The 19,735-nt window shown below is 52.2% G+C and overlaps 2 protein-coding genes across 2 annotated transcripts; one reads left to right on the top strand and one right to left on the bottom strand.

Annotated features, from left to right (window-relative positions):
- Window positions 1-350: 350 nt before the first annotated feature.
- TSPAN1 (tetraspanin 1) lies at window positions 351-5,300 on the bottom strand. Its single transcript, XM_057709620.1, has 8 exons — window positions 5,204-5,300; window positions 4,707-4,771; window positions 1,911-2,117; window positions 1,631-1,705; window positions 1,434-1,532; window positions 1,200-1,355; window positions 1,014-1,097; window positions 351-826 (listed from the first exon to the last, which is right to left on the bottom strand). Exons 2-8 carry the CDS (start codon window positions 4,761-4,763, stop codon window positions 779-781), a joined length of 726 nt encoding a protein of 241 aa, XP_057565603.1. The 5' UTR covers window positions 4,764-4,771; window positions 5,204-5,300; the 3' UTR covers window positions 351-778.
- A 2,489-nt stretch (window positions 5,301-7,789) lies between these two features.
- P3R3URF (PIK3R3 upstream open reading frame) lies at window positions 7,790-8,508 on the top strand. Its single transcript, XM_057709652.1, has 2 exons — window positions 7,790-8,077; window positions 8,362-8,508. The coding sequence occupies exons 1-2, from the start codon at window positions 7,834-7,836 to the stop codon at window positions 8,403-8,405; spliced, it is 288 nt and encodes a 95-aa protein (XP_057565635.1). The 5' UTR covers window positions 7,790-7,833; the 3' UTR covers window positions 8,406-8,508.
- The last annotated feature ends 11,227 nt before the right edge of the window (window positions 8,509-19,735 follow it).

Raw genomic sequence — 19,735 nt, 5'->3', positions numbered from 1 at the left:
TCCCTGCCCCCCGTTGGGCACAAGCTTGTTATTTTTATAGCTTTCCAGTCCAGTGCTCCTACCTAGGAGGGGGTAGTTTCAAGGCCAAAGTCCTCCCACATTACAGGACTGCAGACTGGCCCAGCCCCTCAGTGTCCTCTTGGACATCCTTGTTAGGCTTCCTCCGAGGCCTGGAATCCAAATGAAGGTGAGGAGTAGCCACCCACCTCCGCGCTCCTTCTCTTTTGCTACATTTCCAGGAGCCTTCTGAGTCAACAGCCCCACAGGAATTTGAGGCCAGTTTAGGCACGGTGGGTCCCTCTCCCCAAGGATACACAAAAAGAGTCCAAATGGAAACATTTTAATGGGTTTATGAGTTCTGAAGTGCCTTCTACACATCCGCCGGGTGACTGCTGATTTTGCATATGCTCGTGCTATGGGTGCCTTTCTCTAATCCCCACCCCACCCCCTGCCCTTGGAGTACTGGGATCACCAAGAGCACCCCTCCCTGCTTGGCCTGAGAGGTAACCTAGGATTTAAGAGAGACTGGAGGGTCGGCTACCTTAGAGGCTCTGGAATAGGTGAACGGCAACCCCACCAAGGGAAGGAAAAGTCAGGCACAGATGGAAGGCAGTGATGCCTGTTTGGCCCCGAGTCCAGAGGAACAAGGCCAGGCCCACTCTGGCCCAAGTGACACTGTGAGATCTTGTCCCCACCCTGATCACTGCTTCTTGGCAGTGCCAGGGTGCCGCTTCCCAGTTTCTATGTGGCAGCAGCAGCGGCGGAGGCAGCAGCTGACTTATTTCAGATTGCAGTACAGATACATGGACACAATCATGGCAGCCAACTGGTGAGAAAGGGACAGGGAGAGATGAGGAAATGTGACCGCGGGCCTTAAGCTTTAGTCCCCTGCCCTCCAGACACTCGACATGAAGCTTTGTTAGAAGTCTGTCTCTTCCGATGGGGCCTCAGAGATGGGTCAAGCAGCCCTGAGCCAGTGGGGATATCCTGCCCCAACCCCTTCCCCTCCTTACCTCCAAGCCCCCAATTCCAGCTGCCACACCACCCACAGTGACTGCATTGGTTCGGATGTCATGCAGAAGCTGACTGAAGCAACCCTTGGGGGAGGGGAGAGAGCATCTATAGTCAGCAGCTGCCCCCGCTCTCATCCAGCACTCTGAGGCCATCAGAGTAGCCCAACCTCCCAGGCCAACCTCTACCTCTACATCGTGCTTCTGGGCCTCAACATGAGTGCAGGGTTCCACGAATGTGCGATTGACACGGTCAAAGCAACAGTATGGGGGAAAGACTTGGGTTGTTTTTACGTAGGGAGAGTCCTCAAAGTCTGTGTAGTTGTTGAAGCCACAGCACTTGAGCTGGAGATAAGAAGAGGGTGGTCAGTGGGGCCTCGCTTATTTCTCCCCGCCCCCCAAACCTCCCCCAGCCCACCTTACCCCATCCATAGTAGAGTTCCACACTTGGGTGAAGTCTTTTTGGGAACCGTACTCTTTCTTGATGGTGGGCACTACCACCGACGTCAGTAACTGCTCAGCCTGGTTGGGGAAGGTCAGTGTTTAGGGCCTGGTAGGGAGGGTGGCCATGCACAGGGCTTTGCCCAATTGTCCTTCCTTACCCCATCCCCGCTGCTCACCATTGTGGTGTACACCAAGGCAACCACAGCAGCTGCAACCTCAGCAATGAAGATGAGGAGGAGGATGAAGAAGAACTGAGTGGAGAAGAGGGATCTGGGTTTTAGGGAGAGACAGTCCCTCATGCTTTCCTTGCCCTAACCCACCCTCCCATGAAAACAAGGCAGGGGCCCCCTTTGCTGAGGCCCCTGGAGTACAGAGCAGGGTTTGGGGATCCCCAGGGTCCGGTGTGAAGGGTGAGAGGATCCTGGGCCTTGGCGACGGGTCTGTGGTTTGACACACCATCATGAGGGCACACTTGTTCTCAGTCTGGGCACCGTAGCAGCCCAGGAAACCAAGAGCGAAGAGCACAGCACCAGCTGCGATGAGGAAGTAGCCCACGTTGACAAACTGCATGGCAGTGGATGATATTGGCCCGAAGATCTTCAGGAAGGATGGTCCATCGACTGACACCCAGATGCCCACTGCCAACAGGGCCACACCACACAGCTGGAGACAGAGAGGCAGACCTTGAAACAGTGCCTTCACGCAGCTGCCTACCACACAGTTGAGTTAGGGAGATGCGAGACGGGAAACTTGGCTTTATTGGCTACGGAGTCTAGAAACTTATCCTGTAGGGATGAAAAACATCCTTTAGAGCCAGAAAGATGGGAGCTGGGACATCCATCGCCAGCACCAGGCTGCACACCTAGGCAGATATGAATGGAATCAGGGATTCCAGAAATAGCCACAGGAGAGGGGGAGGGGCAAGGCTCTCCCTCACTGCTGCCAGGGTCCTGCCACATAGCTGGGAATGAAAACAAGCAGGTGAACATCCCTCCCCCAGAACTCCCGCCCCACCCCCATTTCCTTTCTGGGCTATAGTTGCCTGGAACACCTCTGTCCTCTGATAGGTGGAAACGGGGGTGGTAGCATTGAGCAGGCTCAACAGTCACCATAGCAACAGAGGTGTGGCTGAGATTTACACCTGCTCCCAACCTCGGAGAGGGCGGTGGTGAGAAGGGATACCCACCCCAAGGCCCCATTTGGCTCCCCTCCAGGACCAGCCTAGATCTCTCCTTGTCACACAAGTGGAAACTGAGGCACCAGAGAGGGAGTACAGCCAGAACTCTTAGAGGCTCTCTGGCTCAATCCCCCAGCTCACAGGGAATCCTGAGGCCTAGACTGGGGAAGAGGGCACTGCCCAGTTCCCACAGCTCTTAGAGCAAAGCCTTGCTGATCCATAGCTTCAGTGGATCAGTCAGCCTGACACCACCTAGGCGTTCAGTCCCCACTTTCCGGCTATGGAAACTGAGGCTAGAACCAGGGGTGAGGTGGCAGATTGTGGGTGGATCTCAGGCATGTTTGCCCAAGGACAGAAAGCTGGGCTTTTAGCCTACGGGGTCAAATTTCAAGGAGTCTGAGGCCTGCCCTGCCCACTCTGGCAAGGCATGGGCAACAGAGGCCAGAAACCAAACCGGATTTGCCTTTAACCCCCTCAGGCCAGAGCCCCTGCTCTCCAAATCCCTGCAATCCTGTTGCTTTCTTCAGATACGTGGATAAAGGCTAGTTCCCTGAAACCAGAGGAAGCCCAAGGCATAGACCACATTGGAGTCAGAGAGTTTATTCACCCTAGCCCAATTCCTCCAAATTCATCTACACTGCATGTCTCCATTTGCTCACATTTTACTCACTCTAACCCACTCATGTGGCTCCAAAGTCTCTGGTGACATCCTGTGCTCAGTCATAGGCGTATCCTCCTTTTTTTTTTTAATATTTATATGGTTGCGCAGGGTCTTAGTTGGGGTGGACAAGCTCCTTATTTTCAGCCCGCAGGCTTCTTAGTTGTGGCATGCAGACTCAGTTGCAGCATGCATGTGGGCTCTAGTTCCCTGACCAAGGATCGAACCCAGGCCCCCTGCATTGGGAGCGCAGAGTCTTATCCATTGCACCTCCAGAGAGGTCCTGGCAGATCCTCCTTGACCTCTCTGATACCTCCCGCACCTGGTTTGCTTCCTGCTGCTCTTTTTTCATTTGCTTCCTGGTGGCCATTTCTCTGTTTATAAGTTGAGTTTCCTGGAGTTCACTCTCCCTGAGTGCTCACACCCCTCCCATGGCTGAATGACTACCTACGGGTACAGAACATTCAAATATCCTGAGCTGCAACCCCATTGGGTATACAGCTGATGTGGGATATCCCCCAGGTTGTTCTTGTCAGAGACATGGTCATCATCCAAGACCTCTGTCTCTCTTGCCCCTTCTTCCACCCCTCAGCCACCATCCAAGGGCTTTATGCTTTGTCCACTTTGTCCATTTCTTCCCATCTCTACCACCATCTCTAGGGTTCATGGCCCCTTGCTCAGCTTTCTCCAACGTGCCCTATACAATCTGTTCCTGGCTTTCTGAACAATATCTAATTTCATTGCCTCTGGGCCTTTCTGCATGCTTTACCAACCCCCTCACTCAGTGCAAATTCCTAGCTTCAGCTATTTTCTCCTAGAATTCTTCTCTGACCAGGCAGGGTTCAAGCCCCTCCTATGGGCCCCTGTGCTAAGACCATATATACTATGTTGAAACTGTCTGCCTATCTGGCCTGCTGGACCTGAGATCCCTGAGGGCAGAGAAAGGGCTTGCTCACCTGTCACCCCAGCACTTAGCACAGAGTCTTAAGCAATGTGCTTGTTGAATGAATAAGGGCTGCTTGCCGCTGACACTCTGCTCTGATGTCTCTGGGCCTTCTCTGCTTTTGGCTCCCCATCACACAGACGCTACTGAATTTTCTTCTACACGAAGTGACCTTGGGCAAACCCCCTTCCCCTCACTGGGACCGCAGCCTGTTAGCCTACCCTGCTCTGCTCTAAGCCTGAGTTGAAGCTTCCTGGAAGGGAGAGGAATACCCTTAAGCTTCTCCACCCCAATTTGCATGGCAGCCAGGCTGCCACTGGGACCAGGACTCAGCATCTGGGGACACTTCCGCATCTCATCAACTTACAGGAAGATTCTGGGCACAGCACTCTCCTATTCCCCAGTTCGGGCTCTGCTCAGGTTAAGAGCCACTCCCGTAGGGAACCCCAAAGAGCCCATAACCCCCGTACTTACAAAGATGAGCATATTGAAGAGGATCATCATGGTCTTAATGAAGCTGAAGCACTGCATGGTGGCTCCTGGGAGACAGATGTGTGTGAGTCAGGACCTCACTCCCTGCCCCCACCCCCAACCTGGGTGGACACACGACCTCCAGCATCCTGGACTCATATACTCGCCAAGCTTCTCCTGCATCTGGACTCTGACACCTCAGGACGTTTCCCAGTTCCCATCCCGACACCCCTGTCCCTCTGTACTGCCCAGGCCCTCTACCAACACCTGACGCTCTGAAATCCTAACATCCCGGGTTCCTCCCCTGGCACCCCAAGCCTGGCTCCTACACTACAGGGTCTCTCCATGCCCTTCCCTGGCACCTGTATATTTGGCACGTTCCACTCGCCCCAGACCAATCCTAGATTCTCCCAAGACCCTTCCCATGGCCCCTCCAGCTCCCCAGACCTATTTCCAGATTGGTTTCAAATCACAGGATAGTCTCTGTCCTGTGCCGTCACCTGTTCAGGGTTCCTGGTGGTGAGTTCTGAAAGAGGGACCTGCTGAGGCTCCAGAGGGGACCGCAGCTCCAGGCGGGGAGACAGAGCTGGCTCTCACACAGCACGGCTCACCTGTGGGCGGGCAGGCGCTTTAAAGGCCTCCTTCTGCCCGCCCGCCCCACCCACAGCCAGTCAGCCTCCTCCTGCCCCTGCTGCCCCCTGCTGCCTGGCGCTCCGTCCCCACAGCCCCAGCAGCCTCGGGCCTCCGCCTGGCAACGCCAACCACCGGCAACGCCCCTCCTGATCCAAAGAAGAGAGAGGTCCGGGGGTGGGGCAGGTGGCCCCCCCAGAACTGTGTGCCCGCCACCACAGCAGCGCACAGGTGCTTCCCACCCTGTGTCTGCGGATACGTTTGTACACACCCTATGTGCTCGCAGGCACACACATCTGTCCAAGCTGTATACACACACACAGATACACACGTAAACACCTCCTCGTGCTCTCGAATGCACACTCACACGCGCGCACACACACTCTGAACTCTGTGTGGACTGGATCCCAGCAACAATCAACAAAGTAACATCTGAGGTACATACTGAAACACTCTCTCTCTCCCGTGTACACACACACACACACACTCTCACGCAGGCATGTCCACACATGCTTTCAGGGAAATGACCAAGGCTTGGTGTTTTTGGCCCCCTCCTCTGAGTGACAAAAGAGTCTTTTTCCCTCCACAAAACTTCAACCCATCTTTCTCCTCCCTGCGTCTCTCCTCCTCACTTTTCTCCCTTCCCACACTTTTTCTCTCCTCAGTCGTCTCTTAGCACTGTGCATACACCTCTTCCATTCCTGCCAGCAGGGGGCACCATGGTCCCACAAAAGCACTGCAACCCCCCCACCCCCCGGCCACATCCCCTCCACCCTCTGCCCCAAAGTTCTACAGCTCTGTAATCCCCATCATCTCAGTCCTTCCGGGGCTGCTGGTCCTGATGTTGAGGTGCTGGGAAAGTTCTGGCTTTTAAGTCACTCAGACCAAGTGCTCGAACGAATCCTGGTTCTGTTGCTTATTAGCTGTGTGACCCTGGGGGCATTTCTTAGACTTGGGTTTAAGCCTCTGTTTCCTGGTCTGTATAACAGGGTAGTTATGGGGTTTTAAAACGGGATTTAAAATGAGATTTTTCTTCCCTTTCTGGGACATAAGAGAATGACCAGAGAGTGGAAAGGTCAGAATAAGGAGAGTCACAGCCAGAGGGGGTGTGGGATGGAAGATTTTTAAACCTGTTTTGTTTTTATAATGGGAGGAGGCAGTTGAAGAGACAGGAGAGAGAGGAAAGGTGTTAACACTAATATTTGTACAAATCATGTTTTAAATGCATAACTTATATAGTAAGTCTTTTTTTCCCGTTCTCAGCAATCCTGTAAGATTGTTTTTTCATCTGCTTTTTAAATATGGGGAAAGTGAAGCACAGAGGGTTAAGTGCACATTTCTGCATGACTGACTGATTAAATGACTGTGGAATAGCAGGGGTTAAATGTCTGGGCTTTGGACCTTGACCATCCCAGATTTGGATCCCTGCCTGCCTCTAATTGTGTGACTTCACCTAACTGAGCCTCAGTTTCCTTGTACAGTTGATCCTCATTATTCATGGATTCCATGTCTGTGAATTTACCCACTCACTAAAAATGATTTGTAACTCCGAACCAATACTCTCGGCACCTTTGTGGTCATTCATGGACATGCGCAGAGCTGTAAAAAATTCCAGTTGTCCAACATGCTCGTTCTCAGCTGAGGTCGAACAAGGGAACGCTCTGCCTTCTTGTTTCAGCTCTCACACTGTAAACAAGGTTCTTTTTGTGGCCTATTTAGTGTCTGCTTTTTGCATTGCTGTGCTTTTTGTTGGTGACTTTGCTATTAAAGACCCCCTCCAGCATAATGCTGAAGTGCTCTCTAGTGTTCCTAAGTGCAAGAAGACTGTGGTGTACCTTATGGAGAAAATACATGTGTTAGATAAACTTCATTCAGGCACACGTTACAGTGCTGTTGGCCGTGAGTTCAATGTTATTGACATCAATATATTTTAAATGAAGTGCCTTTAACAGAAACACACATAAACTAGGCTATTGTTCAGCTGACAAAATGTTGTGACCAGAGGTTAGTATGTATCTAATCCTGTATTTCTCCTGGGAGCACTGGCTCAATATTTGCTAATACAGTGTTTGTGGTAACTTAATTAGAACATAACTACCACGAATAACGAGAATTGACTGTATATGAAATAGGAATGACGATAGAATCTCGTTATAGGGTTGTTGTGGGATTAGATGAAATTATGTGTGTAAGGGACTCAGCACTGTGTTTGGCACATAGTAAGTACTCAGGAAACGTTAATATTGTTAATGTGGATGAGTGAGAAAGTGAGGGAGTGATATTCCCACTCAGAGTTTCCCAAGGGGCCAAGCTGAGGTTTTCTGGCTCTTGGGCTGGACCCATGGAGAGAACTGTGAGGAAGCTTGACCCCTAGGGAGGGGCTGGGGACCAGGACCTGTAATAAACAGCATCACTCTTACACAGGCTCTCTATGTCATAGAGGCCTCAACTGGCCTGGCCAGTAGCACTGTCAGGCACATTACAGAAGCTGCCTGCACCCATGGGGCCTCCTCAGCTTGTCCGTGCCCCTCGGCCCCGGGGCTTCAACTTCCGCTACCACAGGCCAGGTGTGGGCTGGCCTCGGCCCCGGTTTCCCAGGATGTTCAAGTGTAGCCGCAGAAGGTACCGGCAGAAACGCCAAGGCCCAGCTGCCACCACTGCAGCCACCAATGTTGCCACCATGGCCACGGATACCAACAACACCCTCACTGCCACCACCAGGGTGTGGATCCTTCCACGGCAAGGTTAGCCGAGGGCCCTGAGCCAGGGTAGGTGTGGGGAAAACAGGGCCACGCAAGTCCCCACCCCCTTAGCCCTGCACAGGCACTCTAGGGGACACACCTTCTGTGAATTATCACCCCAAAGGCATGGTGGGGTTTTGATGGCAGGCAGCCCAAAGGCGGAGAGCCTTAATGGAGGATGTATTGGCCGGAAGTGGAGGGCTGGGGGAAATGGGAGAATCTGAGAGCAGTGGAGCTTCCAGAACTTCTGCCTTCCTCACCCTCTTTCCTCTCCTTCCTCTCCTCAGTTCTCAGACAACTTTGTCAACCTGGCAGCCTTCTGATCCTCTAGACATGCTCAGAAACTAGCCCAGAAGCTTGGCTGGCTCTGGACCTGCGTCTCCTAAGGGCCACGGGTGGTGAACAGCAGACAAATACAATCCTTCCTGCTCCAACTGCTTTACTCCACTCCAAGGTGTTTCCAGATGACTCTGTAGGGTATGAGGGCAGGGTTGGGACTGCATCCTCCCAGGGATAGGCTTCAGGGACAGCAGCAGGCATCACAGTAAGACAGTGGAAGGACAGAACAAGGGCCTCATCTTTGGCCTCAGCTTTTGATCTGCCCTCCGAGGTGGGGGACTTTCCTACCTTGCACTGACATCTGTGCAGGGAAAAGGATCTCCACAGGCATCTTGGAAGGTATAAAGAGCCAGATCCTTGGAGAGGGAGGTAGAGGCACAGATCCGAAAAGGAGGGCATGAAAGACAGATTGCACTGCTCCAGCGTAAACCGCGAGTGCCTGAGGCTGAGGAGTATGCGGCTGTGTGTGCCCGTGATGGTCAGTGTGTGTGAGACCAAGAGAACGGGCGTCTAAGCAGACATGTGGCCAAAGGAGCCTTTGCAAAGAATGTGCCTCTGTGGCCAGCTGTACGTGTCAAGGTGTGTTTGGGAGGGTACGCGTGGGCCAGAGAGAGAGCCGTCAGCTCCACGGAGAGGAATGAAGGTCAGGAGGGGGGTGGGGGCAGCCGGCAGGAGGCGAGTGTCAGCTTCTGAGGGGGGAGGTACCACCTTCAGCCCCCCAGCCAGTCTCTGAGGTGGGGATTTTTCAGGACTAGCGGTGGAGCTGGGGCGTTGGAGGTGGGGCGGGGCTGAGTTAGAGTCCAGAAAGGGGGAGGGTGCTCAGCGCTCAGGCCTGGGGATTTTCCACTTGGATTTCTGCGTGTGCGCCTGTGTGTCATCGGGTGTAACTGGGTTTCTGTGGGGTGTGTCTCCATGGAGTTGTGTCTCAGTGGCAGGAAGCATTGTGAGGGACTCTGTCTCTAAATGTGTCACTTTAATCACAAGTTAGTGAGTGTCCTAGTGTCCTGAGGTCTGGTCCCCGGGCTCCCTTTCTTGAGGGTTAGAGGTGGGAGTGAACCCTGAGACCTTTGGCCTGGCCCCCTGGGAAGCCCATGAGAAGAAAATGAATTGTGTCTGCTTTCATCCGCTCCAGGGCTTGCCTGAGACTGGGACTCTGAGATGAGGAGGGGGCAGAGAATTCACCAACACATCGTGCCCAGACAGCACTGGTGGAGGATGAGACTTCTCAGTGTTTGGGGGGAAGGTGCTGAACCCCAGTCAGAGCTGGATGCTAGCTAGGCTAGTGCCCAAGGCCCACAAGGGGGCCCACACATATAGACACGTGACACAGTCCAGAAACACATGCAGACATGTAAATATAACTGGACTCACAGATATACAGCGTAACAAATTCACACATGCATACAACTACATGCCTATAAACAGATACATGCACTGACACAAATGCAACATGACATGTGTAACAACACACACACATGCCTACAAATGAGAACACACAGACACAAACATGCACCTAGACACAGCACACAAGCATATAGACAGACACTTACAATCACACTCATGCAAACCCAGGCACACAGAGACACACACACATGTAAACACACTCACCAGACTTCCCTGCCCCTGCAGCCCTTGAACCCAGAAAAGCCTCCCTGCCCTATATAAGAGAGAGAGAGAGAGAGAGTGTGTGCGTGTGTGTGTGTGTGTGTATGCCCACTCTTGCGTCTGTGTGTATCTGGGTCTGTGAGAGTGTGTGTGCATTTGTGTGTGTGTGTGAGTGAGGGGGATGCTGAGCTGTGGGAACACGATGACATCATCTCTTCTGGCTATTTTTAGCTTCTTCTGCAATGAGGGCTCCTCCCCCTCCCAGATTCCCAACTCTCCTCCCCCTTCAGGCTCCCAGAGGCAGCCGCAGCCAGTGGGCACCCACCATTCCAGTCTAGGTGACCCCCTGAGTGACTAAACGCAGTTCACTCTCTCCCATCCCAGCCATAGCTCCCTGGAAGCTGAGAACACAAGGCTTCCAGGCCAGAGGAGGAGGCTTGGTCAGTATGGCAGCCCAAAGAAAGGGCCTGAGTTAGGTGAGCTGACTTGGCTGGTCTCCAGCCCCTAGGGTGCCTCTCCTTCTGCTTTTCAATCTGAAACTGTGTCTGAAAGTGTGTCTTGGTCCGTAGTGCCTGCTCTGTTGCCAGGGAGGATGCCAATTTCTGGGGACAGAGCAGTGAGTAAGACAGTGGGCGTTCTTCCTGGTGGGAGTCACAGCTCGGGGGGAGACAGACACTAAACAGAGTACACAGGTACTGCACTGAACTGCGGTGAGGGCTCTGCACGCTGGTAACGAGGGGACTTGGTCTGGGATGACGGTCTCCATCTTTCATAGAGGTGACCTGAGGAAACCAGAGGGGCACACTTCCTTTACCGTGCACCTCTCACCCTAACAACCACACCTCCAGAATCCCGCAGAGTACTGCTTCCTTCTCACACCCCATGCTCTGCTCCCAACACTGCACCCGCCCACCATCCAAATGCTGACCCGCTGCTACTTGTGTCTCCCTTTTCTCTGGAGCTTCCCCACAGTTGATCCCTGGGAGACACTCCAGTGTTTCCCATCTATAGATGAGCAAATTGAGGACCAGAGAGGGGTAGTGCTGGACCACCCCTCCCAATGCCCAGGGAGCAGGCCAGGGGAGATGACAGGCAGGTAGAGGAGGAAGTGGTGGCGGCACTGGTGTAGAAGGAACAGGGGATGAGGTCAGGAGGTGGGGGAGGGGAGGACTGCGGCCTGAGGGGCTCATGCCTGGAGGAGGGCTTCCTGCTCTGCCCAGCCTAGGGCAACCACTGGAAAATCGAGTTTGGCAGCTTCAGCCAAACCACAGGGCTGGAGGAGTGGTCCAGACCGCACCTGGAAGGTAGCCTGGAGGCGGGCCCATCCTCTAGCCTGGAGTCTGGCCAAATGGTCTCGTTGGGGGAGCATTTTACAATCCTGGGGCCCTTTGACGTGTGGGTAAAATAGCTCTGGGCTGAAGTCAGGAGCCCAGAGTTTCGGTCCTTGTTCTGCCCCAGACCCCAGTGTGCTCCTTAGAAAGTCCTGCTCCCTTTCTTGGCCTCAGTGGGCCCTCCTGGGGGCACTGCCCTCCCGTGTTTTCCTGGGAGTCTGACTCAGGAACAGGAACACAAAGCCAAGTGGGTAGGGGCTGACCAGACAGCCTCTAGGGCGCCAAATTGGAGGTCTCTTGTTACCAATGGGTCAATGGCCGGAAGCCCAGCTCCAGCCCCACAATGCAATACCGGTCACCCCACCCTTACCAGTGCCCTCACCCACACACCGGCTTCCGGCCTCTGTTCCTTCCTCACCTTCAGGGAAAGCTGCAGGGCTCCCTAGGGAATTTCCCATATCTCCTCCACTGGCTCCCTGCCCTGTGCTTAACCCTCCCCCTCGGCCCATTTGACAGGCCAGTCTCCAAGTCAACTTTCTTTTCCTAGACCTGAAGGCAGGCCAGGGAGGAAAGGAAGCTGGGTGGGAGGGCTTAAAGGAGCCTGCTTTTCCTGCTACCCTCAGATATTGGGACCTAAATAAGGGGCTTGGGGGAGGCAGGTGGACTGAGTGCATGGGCCTAAGACTGGGCTGCCCTGGGCATGTCCCACCCCCAGCAGCCCCAGGGGAGGTAGGAATGCTACCCTTCATTTTATCGAGCCATCTTCTTCCTCTGCCTTCAGTGAATTCAGAGAAAAGAGCCTAAAGCCAAGACTTGCATCCTCTGGAGAACAAACACAGAAACCTAGGCCAAGTGAATCCTGGCTGTTGTCACCATGTCAATGACAAATTCATGAAACAGAAAAATCATAAAATTCTGGATGCATAGAATCTGTAGTCACAGAATCTTGGCATCACAGAATTCTAGCATGGTGGAATCTGAGTTACAGAATCTTAGAAATACAGAATTCTGGCATCATTGAATCCCAGATGACAAGGTTAGAGTATCCTTGAGATGGAAGTCTTAAGTCAATTAGTAAAGGGTGGCTGTCTAAATCAGGGGTTCCCCACTGGGGGTGAGCACAGGAGTTCTCATATGAACGTGAAGGAGGAGGCAGAGCCTGGGATACAGGAGCTTAGTCAGGGTGAGGTAACACACCTGCAATAAACCAGACAGAAGACAGACCTCTTTCATGAGGCCACATTCCTGGTTCCTGAGGATGAGGGGAGGGGGGTGCCAGTGAGGAGAGAGAGGGGAACTATATAAATAAAGAAAATATAACCCCTAAAGGAAGAATCATCAAGTTGCACGATACACTGGTCCTAATGCACCCAACTTCCCCAGGATTGGGGTTAACATCGGCCCAGGACATTTTTAAAGGTAAGACTCTTTATCACATTGGAATGGTGGCCCATGGCTGGGTTGATTGACTGATTGATTGATTGGTCAGAAAGGTACCAAACAGAAAATAGTCCTTATACTACACTTTCCTTGGGGCTGCTGGCAGGAGCAGCCTTTCTCCAAAGGGATGCCGAACCTGAAGCAACATGGTATACACCAAAGCCAGCTTGTGGGGTGGGGTTCAGAGCCCCCAGCAAGGCCCTGGTAGGGGACTTTGTGGAGGGCATCTGTCTGGCGTGGTGCCTGCTGGGGGCAGGCATCACTACAGAAGGAGCCAACTTTGAGGCAGCACTTTGTATGGGGACCCTTGTCTGATTATGGGGTTGGTTACTCAGTAAACAACAGGGATATTTACCTAGCATTTCTGGGAAACTACTGCAAACTCAGGATCCCAGAAGGAGCATCTCCAAAGAAAGGCAAATGCCAGGCCCTGCTGGGCATGGGAGACGGGGCAGTGGCAGCTGGAGGTCCTCTTGCTCAGCTGCCTGTCCTTGGACTCAGCTCAAAACCTCAGCCTCAGCCTCTACCCACACCCCCATCTGCCTCACGCTCTCCGCTTGCCTGCTGCTCTACCTACCTGTACCTGCTGTGTGACCTTTGGCAAATGCTGTCCCCTCTCTAGTCCCCAAATCTCCTTTGCTCTTTTTTGAAGTCTATAATTGGGTCCTAAGTGCAGTTTCTAGTATTTTATAGTCCTGCTTTTGTCCAGAGCAATTTCAACTTCAGATATCTCCATTCTCAGCTTCCATAGAAAGTGTCTGGCAGCTTCAGGGGAGAATGCAAGGAATAAGGAATAGAAATAATGCTCACATTTGACATGCTATATATGTCAGTGCCCATGATGAGTGGGTTTTGTTTTATTTATTTATTTATTTATTTATTTATTTATTTATTTATTGCTGTGTTGGGTCTTCATTGCTGCACATAGGCTTTGTCTAGTTGTGGTGAGCAGGGGCTACTCTTCGTTGTGGTGCGCCGGCTCCTCATTGCTGTGGCTTCTCTTGTTGAGGAGCACAGGCTCTAGGCACATGGGCTTCGGTAGTTGTGGCACACAGGCTCAGTAGTTGTGGCTCACGGGCTCTAAAGCACAGGCTCAGTAGTTGTGGTACACAGGCTTAGTTGCTCTGTGGCATGTGGGATCTTCCTGGAGCAGGGATCAAACCCATGTCCCCTGCATTGGCAGGCGGATTCTTAACCACTGTGCCACCTAGGAAGTCCATGAGGAGTGTTTTTATAAATCTTATACAATGCCCACAACCACCTTGTGTATATAAATCATCGATCCCATTTTATAGATGAAGGAACTGAGGTTCAGGGAGGGTAGATAACATGCCTCAAATCATTCAGCTAGGGAGCAATAGAAGTGGAAAGTCAACCAGGTCTGTCTTAATTCTGAGTGCTGTGGTTTCAGATTATTTCATGTGGCTTTAATAGCTAAAATGAAAGCCCATTGATGGGAGTTTCAGGGAGAATGGTCTCTGCCCGGCTCTGAAAGGTGATGGGTTCCGCTTATAAAAGTTGACAGTAAGGACTGACAGCTCATGCTGTTAAAAAGCTGAACTGAGTCTCCTTCTCTTGGGAACTCTGGGTATTCTCAGCTCACATTGGAGATAGCTGGCTGGGTTGAGTGCTAGGAGGTTGGTTGGAGAGTGGGGTGGTCCTGGTCTGATCTTTCGGGTGCTGTCACTGTTACTAGAGATTGTGTGAATATGTGGGGAGGGGCTTTTTCACTTTCTGGGATGGGCTAGCCTCTGCCCCTTGAAGCTGGAGCTGGTTGACAGCCCTCCGGGGCCTGGGGCAGGGGACGTTCCAGCTGGGATAGTATCATGGTGTGTGGGCACTAGTCTCACTGCCTTGAGGGCCCCAGCACCTCTTGGATCCCTAAGACTCAGCAACCTTGCACAACTGCCCCAGTCAACTGACTCAAAGGAGGGGAAGGATTTCAGATGGACACCTAACCCCTGCCCTGTCCAAGGTTGGGTCATCACAGGGGGCTGGGAAATCAAGAAGTCCTGACTCACAGGATGACTTGGGTGTGTGTGTGTGTGTGTGTGTGTGTGTGTGTGTGTGGCGGGAGGGGGGGGGGCGTGCAGTCATCCCTTCCAGATCCTTCACTGTAAGGGTGAGGAAAGTTTGAAGTCCAGAAAGGGAAAGGGACTTGCCAAAGATCGCTTGGTGGATACACCAAGAGAGATGTCAGGGCTAAGAGAGAGGTTCAGACTTTGTACACTGGTAGCTTAGAGAGGCAGGGGCACAGACCCCTCAGGACTTCATGGAAAATGTACAGGTGGTTTTAAAGCTGGATTTAAAGAAAGGACAACGTTTTAGCTGAGGCAAAGGGGTAAAAGACTTTCCTGGCTGAGACACAGCATGAATAGCGGCCCAGAGGGGGCACGGATTGGCTATGTGGGATGAGTAACTTGTCCTACAAGGCTGGCCTGTGTGGTTGGAATGGAAGTCTGATGTGCAATAGTATAAGTCAGGGTCAGGACTTGAGGTCAGGGCTGTCTGTGCTCTGCAAGTAGTCGCAGAGGTGGAGGCCGCAGGGATACGGTGCCCAGAGGTGGCTAGTACAGCAATCTGAGGAGACCAGGGCTGGGAGATTCTTAGCAGTAGGCGTGGGGGCTGCTGGACTCTCACCACCCCAGGGCCGGGCTGTTTCCTCTAATCCTAGCCTCTGCCCTCACCTCCCGCGATGGGACCCAGGCCCAGCCTGGGGTGGGGTCCACCTAAGAGGAGGAGATTACACCCCGCTAGCTGCCTTCCCGCCCCAGGCCCCCCGCCTCGGCCAGGGCGCACCCCTCGTCCCTTCAGCGGCGCGCTTCCCACTCCCCGACAGCCCCCGATCCCGCCCCTGGGCGGGGACGCGAGAGGGATGTCCTCGGCTTTAGGGCTTTGGCAGCTGTGAGCCCTCCCAGCGCTGCTGTGATGCAAATCCGCTCCGGATTTATTCCCGGACGTTCTTCCGTAAAGAGGGACGCACCCGGCGCCAGAGCTTGGCTGGACGTGCCTCGAGCGGCCCTGACCCAAGGGCGCCAGGGCCGAGAACGGGAAGGGGCTGGGGGGTGCCTTCCCCGCTAGCCCGGGGACAGGGGTGGTGTTGGGAGTACGGGGGCTGGGCAGCTCCGCCTCCGGCCTGGGGGCAGGGCTGGAAGTAACCCGCCCGAGCGCCTGATGTGGAGCTGGAAGCGGTGGTCTGGAAGACCACCAAGAACCCAACCAGGAGTGTGAGGGGTGGGGTGCAGCTTGGGCACGCGGACCTCAGGTCCAGGGCTGAGGTTTTGGTGGAGGGATCTGAAGGTTTAGGGCCGGGGAGCATGTGCAGCACTGGAGATCGTGGGGTGGAAGACGAGGGGGAATACCCGGGCCTGGGAGGGGCAGCCCCGAGCCTGAGCGTGGCTTGGTCTTTGTTCAGACGTGGTTTGGACACCACGAATGAGTTCGAATGATCACTGTCTGGCCGGGAAGCCAATGCTGGAGTTACACGTCGGAGGCCTGAGAGCCTGACATTACTAGGGAGAGGGTGGAGCAGAGGACAAGCGGGAGTAGGGGTGCTGGGGCTCTAGCTTCAGGAAACAGACCTGCAGGAATGGTGTGAGCAGTTTATAGGAAATGCTATCTAAATCAGCGTGTATGTATAGGCATAGAGCGATGGCATTTATTGAGTGCCTACTGCATGCCAGACCAAGGATATTCAACACATTGATAATGAGAGGAGTGCATCTTTGCTTTTTTCTTGTTACTTTTATAATCAGAAATGGATGCTGCAGCTCTTTTTATTAAACAAACAAACAAACAGACCTAGTTTTCAGCCCTGCTAAGCCACTTACTATTTGGCCTTGGAAAATTTAACTTCTACAAGCCTCAGTTTTCTTATCTGTAAAATAATAATAGGAGAACCTAGGCTTAGGGTCTGTGGATTTGCTAGAGGAGTAAATGAGTTAGGACAGCAAAGGTGCTTGGAACCGTGTTCAGCAAGTGGTAGCAAAGAAAGCACTTAGCCTAGTTTGGGGGTGCGGGTGGGTGCAGGGAGCAAAAAGTCTTCTGGAAGAGTGGAAATTGGAGCTGAGTCTTAGAATATGAGTGGCAGCTTGTCAGTGGAAGAGGGAGAAGGGAAGACTGTGAATGACGGAGAGGACAGCATGAGTGAAAACAGGCAGGTGAGAAACAGGACAGTGAATCTGGGGGAAACGAGGAGGTGGCCATGAGGCAGAGAGTGGAAAGAGATGAGATTAGAAAGGTAAGCTGGGGCCAGACTCGGGCAATGTAGGGGCTCGATGTTCCTGAGGCTGGTTTCCTTTCTGAGAGTTGTTGAGGGGTTTTCAGCGGAGGCAGGATGAGATAGGCTCCCAGTGGGGCAGTGTGGGGGCCAGGAGACCTGTGAGGAGGAGGGTAACGACACAAACTATGCAGCGGCCACGGGGTGGGAAGAAGTGGATGCGTTTGGGAGAGGTAGGAGTGACAGGACTTGGTGACAGATTGAATAAGGGGCATATCTTGATTTCTAACTTGCCTTCCCAAGGTGCTGCTCTTCTCTGAGACAGGAATCGGGAAGAGTAACGCATTTGAGGGGAAGCTGAGTTCAGTTTTGGACATGCCTTTGACCACACCCCTGGACAGACCCTCAAGAATTGGGGTCCTGTGGTCCCACCTGGCAATCACTCTGTCCCTAAGATGGGAGGGGTATCGTTAGCACTGCTGGCTGGCTGTTCCCTGACTGCGGCTGGCTGGAGGTCTGGGTGGGGAGGCTGGGCTGGGGGTGCTGCTACCACTGGGCCAGGCCTGGCCAGTGTTCGTTTGTGGTTCTGCACTGCTACAGGGTTTCTTTGGGCACAACCATGTTATAAGAGCTCGAGGACTGAGTTGTCAGATTATTCCCAAATTGAGTCCCTGGTGAGGGCCAGTGCTCCGTGCTGTGGAGATTACTGTGTCCATTTTATATCTTAGGAAACTGAGGCTCAGGAGTTAAATGGAAGGGAGGCTGGAAGTGAACAAAGGTCTGTGTGATGTCTTCTCACAGTTGCAGCTGCCTCATCATCAATGGTGACATTTGTTCTAATAGGGGCAGGGAAAGCACCAGAGCCATGGCTCCTTGGGGGAGAAATGCAATCTAGAGGGGGTAGTGGGGACTGGGGAAGGAGGCAGGGAAAGCTTCCTGGAGGTGGTGCAATTTGTGAGATCATAGTAGCATACTCTTGTTGTCTGTCGTCCCAGCCAGCAATCACTGGCAATCCGCCATTGCCTGCGGTGAGGGAGACCTTGTCATCTGAGGGGCCTCTAGGCAGAGTATGTCCACAGAGCCCAAAAAGTGGCAGTCTGGAATTCCTGCGGGCATTTCAGGCCTGAAATGGAGGCACTTCTACCTTGGTCTCTGGCATCTGTCAGCCTGAGCATCCCTTTTGCCCTGGCACTTCACTGGCAGCTGGAATCCCAGTGCCTATTCATTTTCATATCAAGATTCAGCACAAGTTTCTGTTATTCCCAGGTTTTGTCCTACTTAAAGAAAAAAAAAATTGTGTGATGAAGTGATGGATTCTTTCTAAGGGAGGACTAACAATTACAAGAAAAACTGATTGAGGAAAAGTTTTAAGACACAAAAAAATGATGCTACCCTTCATCTGTCACTCATCAAGTGTTTTTTTCCCAGGTGTCCAAATAACTGCCATGGTAAGGGGGTGACTGCATTTTAAGAGCTGAGAAGGGGTAACTGTCAAAAAAATGTTTAAATAATGTTTGATCATTGTAGAAAATACAAGCAAGTAAAAGGAAAAAATAAAGTATCCATTAAGAGAGAAATACTGCTAACATTTTAAAGTATTTCCTTTTTTTCATTTCTGGGCATATGTGGTTTTCTTTTACATGGTTAATATACTGCATAGACAATTTTGTGCCTTGCTTTCTTATTCAATAAAATTATAAGAACTATCTCATATGATTTAAAACTGTTAAAAATTTTTTAATAACTGCATAATCTTCTAGTGTATGGAGTTACCATGTTTTATTTTATCACTCCCCCATCCTTAGACATACAGGCCCTTCTCCCTCTTTCTTTCTCTCTTTCTTCCTTCCTTCCTTCCTTCCTTCCTTCCTTCCTTCCTTCCTTCCTTCCTTTCATTCTCCTTCTGAAACAGGAGGGACGAGGGCAGGGCACAACCTTTGAAAGAATGACAAAGCCTAAGGACATAACATAAACTGATTAGAACCAAATGAGTCAGGCTTCCTAGGTGGTGCAGTGGTTGAGAATTCACCTGCCAATGCAGGGGACACGGGTTCGAGCCCTGCCCCAGGAAGATCCCACATGCCGCAGAGCAACTAAGCCTGTGTGTCACAACTATTGAGCCTACGCTTTGGAGCCCGTGAGCCACAACTATTGAGCCCATGTGCTGCAACTACTGAAGCCCACGTGCCTAGAGCCCGTGCTCCGCAACAAGAGAAGCCACAGCAATGAGGAGCCCGCGCACCACAATGAAGAGTAGGCCCCACTCACCACAACTAAAAAGAAAGCCCACGCACAGCAAAAAAAGACCCAACACAGCCAATAAAATAAATAAATAAATTTATAAAAAAAAAAAGAGAGAACCAAATGGGTCCAAGATGGCAGACAAGTCAACTTTTAGGCGGACAAGTTCCGAGACTGACCATGAGGATCAACAAGTGGGCGGTGGCCCAGTTCTGGAATATTCCACCCACTCATTAGCTGACTAAATTACCCACCCTTACAAACACTGACAACCCCCATACCCTGGTGCCTTTCTCACCTTCTGAGATGGACCACACTCTGTGGAGTGTGTTTCTCTCAAAATAAATCTCTAAATAAACTTCTTACCTATTACTTTGTCTCTCACTGAATTCTTTCTGTGATGAGACATCAAGAACCTGTGCTTCATTAAGTCCTGAAACCAGGTGTGTGATCTCAGTTGGAAGATCTTCGATTTTGGCTGGGTTC

Source organism: Hippopotamus amphibius, chromosome 1 (genome assembly GCF_030028045.1).
Source record: "Hippopotamus amphibius kiboko isolate mHipAmp2 chromosome 1, mHipAmp2.hap2, whole genome shotgun sequence".
Lineage (NCBI taxonomy): Eukaryota > Metazoa > Chordata > Mammalia > Artiodactyla > Hippopotamidae > Hippopotamus > Hippopotamus amphibius.
Note: the sequence above shows the minus strand (reverse complement) of the source record. Positions and strands in the feature narration are given on the sequence as shown.

Coding starts and splice junctions, on each gene's coding strand:
- TSPAN1 (XM_057709620.1), bottom strand. CDS start 4,763: ATGCAGTGCTTCAGCTTCATTAAGACCATGATGATCCTCTTCAATATG. Junction 1,356..1,433: donor GGAACTCTACTATGGATGGG/GTAAGGTGGGCT, acceptor TCTTATCTCCAG/CTCAAGTGCTGTGGCTTCAA. Junction 1,098..1,199: donor CCCAGAAGCACGATGTAGAG/GTAGAGGTTGGC, acceptor CCCTCCCCCAAG/GGTTGCTTCAGTCAGCTTCT.
- P3R3URF (XM_057709652.1), top strand. CDS start 7,834: ATGGGGCCTCCTCAGCTTGTCCGTGCCCCTCGGCCCCGGGGCTTCAAC. Junction 8,078..8,361: donor GTGGATCCTTCCACGGCAAG/GTTAGCCGAGGG, acceptor TCCTCTCCTCAG/TTCTCAGACAACTTTGTCAA.